This window comes from Rhagoletis pomonella, unplaced genomic scaffold, assembly GCF_013731165.1.
Source record: "Rhagoletis pomonella isolate Grant_MI unplaced genomic scaffold, Rhpom_1.0 Rhpom_scaffold_00002, whole genome shotgun sequence".
Taxonomy (NCBI): Eukaryota; Metazoa; Arthropoda; class Insecta; order Diptera; family Tephritidae; genus Rhagoletis; species Rhagoletis pomonella.
The window spans coordinates 44,587,682-44,599,506 of record NW_023458556.1 but is presented as its reverse complement, the minus strand read 5'-3'; the positions used below and the strand labels follow the sequence as shown (position 1 = coordinate 44,599,506).

At 35.6% G+C, this 11,825-nt stretch overlaps 1 protein-coding gene across 2 annotated transcripts in view; it reads left to right on the top strand.

Annotated features, from left to right (window-relative positions):
• The window catches only part of LOC118733676 (ubiquitin-conjugating enzyme E2 S), a 3,349-nt gene extending 2,035 nt beyond the window's left edge, over positions 1-1,314 (top strand). For both annotated transcript variants that reach the window (XM_036463185.1, XM_036463184.1), the window contains one exon: positions 396-1,314. In XM_036463185.1, the coding sequence (XP_036319078.1) occupies positions 396-536 (141 nt within the window). In that variant the 3' untranslated portion in view covers positions 537-1,314. The remainder of the gene's footprint in view (positions 1-395) is intronic.
• Positions 1,315-11,825: the final 10,511 nt, after the last annotated feature.

The following is an 11,825-nucleotide window of genomic DNA, read 5'->3' as shown; positions in this document are numbered from 1 at the left end:
TTGAAACTTGCACTTCATTCGACTAAAATTAAATGGTCTACAAACCTACATACTCGAAAATTTCTTAGAAATTCTGAATAAAAAGTTGAAAAATTTAAAGAAATTTGGAATTTTTGTGAACTTTATATAGGGTGTGAAACTTTGATTTATATGGTTTAAATTATAGAATGAACTATATTTTCATAAATAATTAATGCAAAAAAATTTTCTTGGAAATAATTGCACTTTCATTTGTCGCCTGGTGTAACTTAAGTCTTTCTTTTATAGAAGTTCTATCTCAATCCTAAGTTAGTTACCCTTGCCAGACTAAATTCGGTAGCCCATTCGACTTATCATTTTAAATATATACATATGTATGTACATACATATATCTAATTCTAACAAATTTCTTTCAGCCCGCTAAGGGTGCGGCTAGTGGTGATGTGAAAGATGATGATGGTCCCTCGTCTAAAAAACATGCCGTTGACAAAAAACTTCAAGATAAGAAAAAAGAGAAACTAATTAAGGAGAAGAAGCGCATGTTGAAGCGGTTATGAGGCGGTGGATGCAAACGGAATGAGCCTATCCTGCAGGCTGTAACACTTCAAGTCACCTTCGCGTTCAATTCTTAAAGAAAATTAAAATACATAAATGCAAACTAAGCCAAAACATCAAAAAATCAAGTGGCAAGTGCAAAAGCAGCAGCAGTTATAATTATCAGTAAAAACAAATATTAAATTAACTATAACCCAGAAAAGTATTGAAAAGAGGTGTATATGAAAAGACGGGCAGCAGCACTCTCAATAAATACCCATCAATAACCATAACAAGAAACTCCCTCCACACATAATATAAAGCAATCTCTGAAAAACCACGGTCTTTATTGGAAAATCTCGCAAAATGCTAATGTACAATGCTTCAATTTATAACTTCAGCTTTAAATGCAAATGCATTTTATTTTATATTCTTCTCTAGCACATCATACGTTAAATGGATTAATTATAAGGCAATTGGCGTTTTATTACTTGAATTTACTTAAATTTGGATTCGATACCTTTGACATCACAAGGAATTTTCCTTACTTAAGTCATCTTCGATGTCTTTACTTTTTCTCTGAGTTTCTCCTTTACCAAATTAGTCAAAATAGTGTAATTGTTTTAAAAAAGCAAATTAAAAACGTAATACTAAGTTTTATTTTAGCATTAATTTACGTAATATTTGTATTGTTCTTAATTGCCTACCTATAAACTCAAAAGAGAAACTAAACCAAAACTAACTTAATGCTTATGCGCACTATGATACATGCACACACCTCTATGAAGAAAAAAAAAAAAACAATTCAATAGTAATATAATTTTGAGCGCATTGCATAAGAAGGGAACGCGCGCTTACTTAAATACATAAATACATGCACAGGTGTTTACATACTTAGAATTGCAAACAAAAATATTGTGCATATAAGTATGTATGTAATACTGTGTGGACAGAAATGAGTACACGGTGATTTTTTTTTTAATATTTGCAAGGTTTTTAAAAAAAGTTAAATTTTTTTTGTTATTTTTTCACAAAAATGTGGTTTATGCTTTAATCAAAACCATATAAATCAAACTTTAAAACTTTATACATAGCTTATAAAAAATTAACAAATTTTCATTAAAATTTCAGCTTTCTAATCAGATATTTTCGAGTATGTTGTTTGGTAGCCGAAAATCGTGTTGATTTTAAATACTTCGTTTTTTTCTGACTGGCTTTGATTTTTTTTTTATTTTCTTTGGAAATGGTCTAGCGCATTTTCTTCCATAACGAATTCATGCTTGTATGGACAAAAGTGCAAAAAGTAGTCAGCAAAAAAAAAAAATAAAAATAATAAAAATCAGCGCGATTTTGCAGTCGCTTAAAACTTGTACAATTTAATGTAAAACTTGTAAAATTTAATGGGCTACGAAACTGCATACTCAAAAAAAAATCACAATAAAAAATGAACATTTATTAATGAAAGTTTGTTAAATTTTTCAAAACTCCTAATGAAGTTTTAAAGTTTAATTTATATGGTTTTTGTTAAAACATAAATCATATTTTTATCAAAAAAATAAAAATAAAAATAAAAAATAAATAACAAATTTGTACTTCAAAACTCTTGCAAATATTTAACAAAAATCACCGTGTGCTCGTATCTGCTCGACCCACTATATGTGGTTTGTCTGTACGCTTGTACGATCGTTTCTTTGCAGCACATGGCGTATTTGCATTCGAATTGCTTCGCTTCACATTTCATTTAATATTATATTGCTATTTTTTGTATATACATATGTATGTACAACTGGTACTCGCCACAAATCGCCATCAAAAACACCCACATACATACCTATTGAAAGCATTCGTCGTTGGTTATACATATTATAGATACTTACATATATGCCTACTACTACTTATTACTAGATATTACTGATGAAGAAATATAAAAGCAAAAGAATCACCAAACAAACACCTTTCCGTGTACCAATTTAGCGTGTAGTATTCAGAAATAAAGAAGCAATTGTAAAAAAAACTTCAAAATGCCAACCACATTGTTCTTATAATTTCGATTTGATGGTCATTGAGAATGCTGGAATTTGTTACATGTCACAGTCTGCGGTGGATGCAGGAAGTAGCGACAATACATTTGCTCGCCTTTAATGAGTTTCTTCTAAAGTATGTGGGCGTGTAGAAGAACCTCATTTACAAGTTGATAAAATGAATTTTATAATTTTATTGCTTTTTTGTATGTGTAAAAGTTTTTAAGTTAGTTAGTGAAACGTGCGCTTAATGTCCGAGTTGTTTCACTTGCTTTATTTGAACCCTCATCGGGACGAATTGGTTCTTGTGTATACGCTCGTACACAAACAGATCTGCAACTTTTTATCAGATTTTTTAGAACAATTCTAAGTATGTAGTTTTATAGCCCATTCATTTTTGATATAACAAAGTGCAAGTTTGAAGTTGCTAGAAAATTGCGTTGATTTTTAGCGATTTTTTAGCAATGTAACTGTAACTTTACGCGCTGCATTAGTTCTCAAATATGTTAATTGTCTTTGTTGTAATCGTCGCGTCACAGCAGATCAACTCCAAAGTCAACATGGACTATTTCCTCTATAATGTACATATGCACAAATGCACATACATATATGTATGTAGGAACAAAGCATACTATATACCAGGGTTGTTGCGAATATTTGCATTCGCATTCGCAACCGCGGAGCTTCCGCATTAATTTTAGCATTCGCAGCGCATTGTCGGCCGCTGTGGTGTAGTGGTAAGCAGTGCGCGCTTCCACTCCACAATGCCTGGGTTCAAACCCTGGTCAAAGCAACATCGCAAAAATATAGAAAAAAGGTTTTTTCTTAACAGCGGTCGTCCCTCGGCAGGCAATGGCAAACCTCCGAGTGTATTTCTGCCATGAAAAACAGCTTCTCATAAAAATACAATCGCCGTTCGGAGTCGGCGTAAAACTGTAGGTCCCTCCGCTTTGTGTGACAACATCAAGGCGCACGCCACAAATCGGAGGAGGAGCTCGGCCAAACACTAACATATGTGTAAGCGCCAATCTATTATATTATTATTATTATTCGCAAAAATCAATGCGGATCTTTTGCGAATGCGAATATTGGAAGGACCGAAAATTAATATTTTTTATTCCCAAATAAAAGCCCTTTCCGGATAATAAATTATCCAAATTAAATAAGTTTGGCATCAAATGAAAGAAGACTTAAATAGCTTTAAAACTGAAATGTCTAAACGAGGAAAGCCACATATTGAAAAATATTTCAATAACAATTTTTAATTAATTACCTTTGGTCAATTATGTATATGGATTTCTTTAGTATTAAATTATAAAAAAAAAAATTTAAATAGTGGTGGTAACCTTCGTTCGTTATTTCTGTTTAAAAGCTCTTTCATATGATACCAAATTTTTTAAATTTGGATGAGCGGTTTCCTTATTATCCGGATAGGACGTTTATTTCGGAATAAAAAAATATTAGCCCAAGTTTAACTCGTAAAAAATAACCGTTATTTTCGGCCCCTGGAATATTGTGCAAGTGCACTGATAAAACCACTATCTAACCACTCTTATAAGAAAGTATTAGAAATTAATTATAAAAACTTAAATCGAAAAACGCTGATGATGGAAAACAACGGTGTTTAAACAACGATCGTGCCATGATGCTAGATTCTGATGAAATTCAGGAGGATGCATCCGACATTTGCAGCCCCGATGCAATTCTCAGAAATGAATTATTGCACCGCAATAAAAATAAATAAATATAACTGAAAGTCCTCTCAACTGGTGCAGCATCAATCGAGATGAATTTACAATTTTGTCAGGTTTCAAGTTTTTCAAGTTTGTCGCCTCGAGCGAGTAGTTATATAGTGGCGCAGGTTTTTATTAAATACAATGTTCCAATTTTTAAATTCAAGTAATAAAAAAACATTAAAAATTACTAACCTTTCCATTTTTTATTTACCCAAATCATCTAATTTACCCACCTAAATTATTTCTTAAAAATACATGACAACCGCATTCGCATCCGCATCCGCGGATGTCTTAAATTCCACATTCGCAACATCCCTACAATATACTACGTAAGTTTCGTAATAATTATTGAGCTGGTTTCAAGCAAAAAAAAAAAGCAAACCTTTTGTTCAATGTGGGTTTACTTTTATTGTTAATTTTTTATTTTTTTAATGTAGGCACACGAAAAACCAACAACCACAACACTTGACTTGCAACACCGTCATCATATCACTCAACGACTGTGTTGGACGGACACTCGTCATATGTTAATGCCTACTATGCACCTCCTGTGTTGGGGTGTGTGTGCGTGGCGCGCATTCTGCAGTGGATTATAAACGTTATTTTGTACTTTTTACATAGGTTTGTACATACATAGAAGTAGTGGTGGCAGTAGTATGTGCAAATTGACTCGCGCTAAATTTATGCTGTGCAAAATCGAATGGCTTACAAATGTTCTGTGTCATGTTAACGAAGCAGGCTGTTAAGGTGAGAAGGAAGTAACTACAATGCGAATATGTCGACATCTATATAAGTACACATTAGCACATAATTACATATGTACATATCTTTTCATGTATATATTTATGTACATAAAAACGTTAGGATTTTAGATATTTATTTTGCGATAATACTTAAATAAGATTACAAATAAAACATGTCTCACATGAAGAATAAACCGCAGTATTCACATACAAGTACAAAAATGCTTGCTTTTGAAAACAATACTCTGTATATGGGCCATTCCTTTGTGACAGCTGGGACAGTTTACTCCAGAACGTGATCAATTGTGAATTATAACTATGTCGTCGGCACATATAGGCTGCATTTCTTTATTCATTCTGAACGTTTGGAATAAACTTTTTTGTTTACTTATTCCTTAGAACGTTCCTGATTATATGTTGACGTATATTTCAAACGCATTCTGTTTATTCCGGCTGTGAAATGGGATTATCCGGAATGTATAAAGAAACGCAGCCAAAGGCGTTTTTCGTTTGACATCCATTTAGTAATTAGTCTGTTCCAATACGAATTCGGTTTACAGCATTTAGTCAGAACTTACATGTAGCTACTTTGATAAAAGCAAAAATTTTTTATTGAACCATTTATTTAGTTGTTCAAATTATTTTTGCTTTTGTCAGCTATTGCCAAATGTAAATAAATAAGCAAACTTCACAGCTCTCCCTAAACATCTACATATGTACCTTAATTTCTTATAAGATTTACTGCAAGCAAAAATTCAAAATCACCAATCAATGAACGGAAGAAAGCAACAGAAAAGGTGAAATTATAATTCAGGTTCTTTCAAGATCAACTTTAATGGCCAAACATACTTACATACTTACATATTTATATATAGTACTGCCAATCAAGAAGCCAACCTACATCCATACATTCATACTTACATACTCAGATACAATATAAATGAGTAATTATTCAACATTGCGTTGCGCTCACACAAAATAGTCGAAATCTTTTCAACTTTGCTTTTATAATAATTTTCGCTCCTTGATTTGCCATATTTGAAAAACTTGCTGCCAAAGTGAAGATCAACACTCAAAAGCACTGGTGTAGTCGAGTATTTCACAATCGTAGGGGATAAGCTGGCGCTCTATGAGCTCTTCTATGACATATTTAATTGCTGTGGAAAGGTGCTCTCTTTTAAAATAAATATTTTTTCCTAAACGTCGATTTCTGTGCCCGTCGAAAAATAATACTTTAAAATAAAATTTGCTGTAAAAAAAAACAATCTGAAAAACTGCGAGGTCTACGAATTTCTTGCAAAAAAAATTCGATATGCGAATTTCGTCGCATGGGGCAATGGCTTCGGATGATATAGGCCGCATAATTTCGCCCAGTAAAACAGAACCGAAACGAAATTCGCATGAGCTGAATGACAAATAAAAAAACACAAAAGCGAAAAGATGAATTCCCAAATTTTCCCATTCTGCTTCTTCCTGATTATTAACTGCTAGAAAAGTGGATAAACAAAGCTACTTCTTCACTGACATCTAATTTTGGGTTCAGCGGCAGCGGCAGGCGAACTTCGTCGTCGCTTTGATTGTGTTCAATTTCATATAAATACTGCAGTGAGTTTTAATTTTGACAGCGAACTTTCTTCCGATGAAGTTCGCTGAGCGATACTCTTTTACTTTTTAACGGCGATGAAAAATAATCGTTACTTAATTGCTTTTTCTCACACCTGGTTACAGCATGGATCTCTGTGCTCAAATCGTGCTAAATAGAAATTGCAATGTAGAGGCACGAAACAGGTAGAGAGGAAAGTTTCTGAACTCCATCTCGTAGTATTAAAATTTTCACAGATGGCTCGAAACTAAGACCGAAAGTGGTAGAAAGGGTTTTCTCGCGAAGCCATACTTCGATTGTCGGACCACTAAGCAGATTCTTCCAGGAAAAGTACTCATTTGTATGCCTTTTGTCTACGCTCTGGCAATTGAACGATGGATACAAAGTACGGCTTTTTGGAGCTGTAGGCAGATGTATCCTAGAGGGGATAGAAAAAGATATAGAAGCATATAGCGAACACCATTGGAGCTCTAACAGGCCAATTTCTTATCTGACTCCGGAGTACCACTTCGAAATTTCTGCAAAAACTATTAAGTGGGGGATAAAGTTTTCCATCATGCCTATGTCTTCGTACAATGAAATTAGTTATCCATCTATAAACGTAGGATTCGTCGAACCGTGCCCTGAACCGATGTACAAGACAGAAGTTTTTTGTTGTTGTAGCAGCAGGGCTCAATCTTCATAGGTTTCGTCATGTATACTTTTCGTCTTCCGACTTGATAACAGTGAGCTCGAGAAACCGTGTGGCGTTATGAGGCACCACTCAGAAAGCCTCAACTTTAAGAGTATAATTCCATACCATGCTTTTCAGGCGTTCAGCGCTTCTCAGGCTTTCAACATTCAATTCGGCTATAAGTTTTATATTACGGCCTGAGCGCCGAAAGCCACTTTAGGTTGGGTGGAGTTGGATGCGCATGCGAAGAGGTGGTTTGTGTCGTGGTAACGCTTCGGGATCTAGACGTAAGAAGTAGCTATTCAGCTATTTGAACCGTCCCGCTGGTAGTGCTCAATAGTGTAGAGCATTGTTGACGTGCGTAGAAGATTACCTGATTCGGTCGCCTCTGTGTTCCATCGTGGCGATGACGATCCGATGACATTAGATTACGTCCTATGACCGTACGTAACGCCGCACTCTGGCAACATTAACAATTTACCATCAGCAGATCGGCTGACGAGCCAGTGGTGAGCGAGGTCTTTTTCGCGCTCCGTGCTATGCCGTCAAACGATTTTATGACAATATTTGATGTTTGAATCTTATAACGAAAGGCGATGGTTTGCGATGAGAAAGAGCATGAAATGTGAAACGTCACTAACAAAACTTTTGTCTACTTAACTAAGCTATCAACGAAGATGTTCGCCTAGGAATCCTATGGTCTTATTTCAGGCGATATCTCTGCTACCGTAGATGCTATCCTTTATTCGAGTTTGATCGAAAAATTAAGATAAAGTAACGATCAGGTTTGATCGAAAAAATTGAATCGAATCTTAACGATCATCATAGATCTTACTCGCGTTTCGCAAACCGCATACTGCGATCCTGAAAATGTTTTAAATGGAAATTAAATGCGATTTAGTTTCTCCATTTACATACATATGTAGCTAACCCCCCGCCCCCTTCCCCGACTGCTATCTAAATTGCTGAACGCCAGTGGATACCTGACGCACCGCGTGTTGGCGTTTTTGACGCTGTTAAACTCAATGTTGTTTTTGCTATTATTATATTTATTACTATTGTTGTTGGTGGACTCGGACTGTTGTTGGCGGCGGTGTTGTTACGACGGTTAAGGCTGAAAGTAAAAACAAAACAATATGTGGCGTCGTCGTTGTCGCAGCTACTGTCGCTGTTGCTGTCGCCGTCTTTGTCGTAGTCGGTGTTTTAAAGTGATTTTGGAAGTAAAGCAGCACGCGTGTGTGTATGTATGTGTTTGCTTGTAACCACATCCATCTACACCTTTAAACATTTATGAGATACTCGTATGAGCTGCCACTGCTGCTGCTGGAGGAAGGCGCAGCGTTTGGGTGGGAAATGCGTGGTGTTGGTTGCGGGTCAGGTATTATGTATGCGCCTCAGTTGGCTGGCTGGTTAGCTGACTGACTGCCTGTCTGTAAGTGGACGACGTCAGTCAAAGCAACGCGCGCCGCTCCCCTCTACTCTGCTCCACTGCTCAATACTAAACAACAAAACACTGATGGACCGCAACACCGTAAATTGTTTGCGCTTGAAAATCGTAAGCAGGTAGATCGACAGATCAGTTGTGACGCGATACTTGTACGAACTACACCGCAAATTAATCCAACATCAAGTACGAATGTTGTCGTCCTAACGCCGCCGGTTAGAGAATATTTACATAAATGTTACGAGTTAAACGAAACGAATTAAATGGTGTGTTGTTGTTGTTATTAGAATATTGAATTTGTTATTGTTGTTTTTGGTTACGTATTGTCACCTACAAATGTTGATTTGCGGTTCTACAGTGCATCTCTTTGAAGTCCGATCTAATTGGATCAAATGGGCGATTTGTTTGTTTTTTTTTTTAGAAAATTTTAATATTACTTGTTTTATATGTTGTCTGGGGATTTATGTACAAATGTAATGTGCTTGTGAAACGATTTATATTATTTGGTGCAACAATTTATTGATCGACTGGATAAAGTGATGTCCGAGACGATTTGATGTAGCGAAAATACATAAAATATTTTTTAGAGGTTTTTTAATTACATTGTAAATATGTATGTACGTACGTTGTGATGAGTGTGAAACAATGTATGTATTTCGCGGAAAAATTTTCTACTCATACTTGATTTAGAGGCGTAATGAATTTAAAAAACTAGTTTTTTTTAATTTTATAAAACAAAAAATTATATTTTAATATAACACAACGCGCTAAGTATTAAAAATTGTAGAAATAATTCAATACTAAATATGTACAAGGAGATACATAACTATTTCTCCGCGCTGGAGAGAGCTACAGCATGGTCATTCTCGGCAAGTTTATCGAATCAGGGAAACAATCAAATTATATACTTCCTACGGCAGATTTAAGGAAAAACTTTCAGGTGAAGTTTCCTTCTAGACGGAATTGCAGTAGGGGCAGGATAATAATAATAGATTGGCGCGTACACACATGTTAGTGTTTGGCCGAGCTTCTCCTCCGGTTTGAGGCGAGGGTCTTGATGTTATCACACAAAAAGGAGGTAGAGCAGTATAGTCCAACGGGTCCAAAAGCGACAGTAGTGTGGGTGCGGGTGTGTTCTCTGAAACATCTCTTTCGTTCCGACTACCTAACTTTACTAGCATCATTCAAGCGGAAGTACTGGGAATCGAATGGGCCTTTAAAACATTAGAGAGTAACTGTGTGCGAAAAGCAGACACTTTCTCAGATAGCCAAGCGGCAATTCTGTCACCTGCCTCATCGGTAACAAAATCTAAAACAGTCATAGATTGCAAACCTGCATAGATGGAAATGACAGGGCTGATAATTTGTCTAAATCCAGAGCATCTTTTGATGAATCCGAAGGAGGGGAAATAAATTGTACACTCGGACTCATCAAAAGGGAACTGCATTTGCAATTCGCACATACTGCTGATACACGTGGAACAACCTTCAAACCTGCAAAACTGCGAGGAACATGTGGCCGCATTATGCCAAGCCACAGACAGAATAACTTCTAAAGATGTCGAGGAAAGATACAGTCAGCCACGATAACAGGACATTGGGCCATTGGCGAACATGCAGCTAAATGGGCCTTCTGTACAACCCTCGGTACCGTAGCTGTAATCTTGAAAAAAAGTAAGGAAACGATTCTTCACTAACTTTGCGAGTGCCGAGCATTGCCATGACGCACTCGGGAGCTTTTCAGCTTTTCCATCGAAAATCTAACCTAAATAGCTTCATCGAAAAATCCAAATCCACGAAACCGACGAATCATGAAAGCAGAAGGCCTATCAAAATGATGCTTTCAGTAAATTGGGTCCTTCTATCAACCAACCAACCAAGTCAGTTCAACTGTATTGAAATGAAATGAGATCTGATAAGATGCCAGGGTTATGTGATAAAATGGATATAAACTGATTAAATAGGGGAAGATGAAATGATATAGCTATGCAGGTTCAAAAAGATAGATGAAATGGGCGGAGTTGAGCAAAGATGAGACGAGAAGAGCAGATAAATGATGCTAAAAAGATAGGTGGAAATGGGACGAAACGAGATAAGGAGTTATGGGATTAACCGAGTTAAAATACGTTGAGAGGAGGAATGAGAACAAATAAGATAAAGTAAAAGGAGTCTGAAAACCGTACTTACTCGCGAGTATAAAGCTAGTTGCAATTTAATGCTATGAGACAAGATGAGAGGATTGAAAATGTACTTTAATTAGTAGCGAAGATGCATGGAATGAATTTAATCATACATTTTAGAGTATCATCTTTGAAGAGGTTTTTGTTGTTTCCACCAGGGTGGGCGTATGATGTATTTTAGAGCAAATTTCCGACCGAAAAATGGCACTGTAGATGACACAACGGTAAAACCGGTTTGTCTCCAAACCAAATTTGGCAAGGGGTGACGGAAATTCGTTCCAAAATTTGAAGAGGTTCTTTAAAATGGAGTTTTCCCTTAAATGAAGAATAAGGAGAAAGGATGAAGGTACAATGTATAAAAAAGATGTCATTAAAGAAAATTTTTAAATAACTCGATTTTCCCGGGCAAAAAAAAGAAGCTAAATATCTTACTGAACTACGAGTAAAAAGGAGAGTAATTAAATGAATATAATATAAGAATTTATCGAGAATTAATAAACTTAATAAAAATTTTAACTTGAAAAATATGGCAAATATTAAAGAAAAAATCACCATGTTGTTTGAGCCATTGTATATATAGCATTCGTAAGCATAAAAAATATCAAGAGATACAGTAAATCGAATAATAAAAAAATTTAAAGAAAAGTAAAACAAAACCACAATAAATCTAGATTGATCTTTTTAATAAATAAAAAAATGGAATAGAATTAGCTCAATGACACATAGCAAAAGAGCCAAAATAAGGTTCGACAAAAAGTAGTAAGCGTGCTCTTATTTTGCTGAAACTTTCTACATGCAGTGCTTTAGCCTATGAACGAAGAAATATGAAAAATGGTATGGATTAGCGAATTGCCACGCCTACCAAACGAGAAGGTGGAAATAGTAAATGTTATCAAATTGGAATAAAACTCG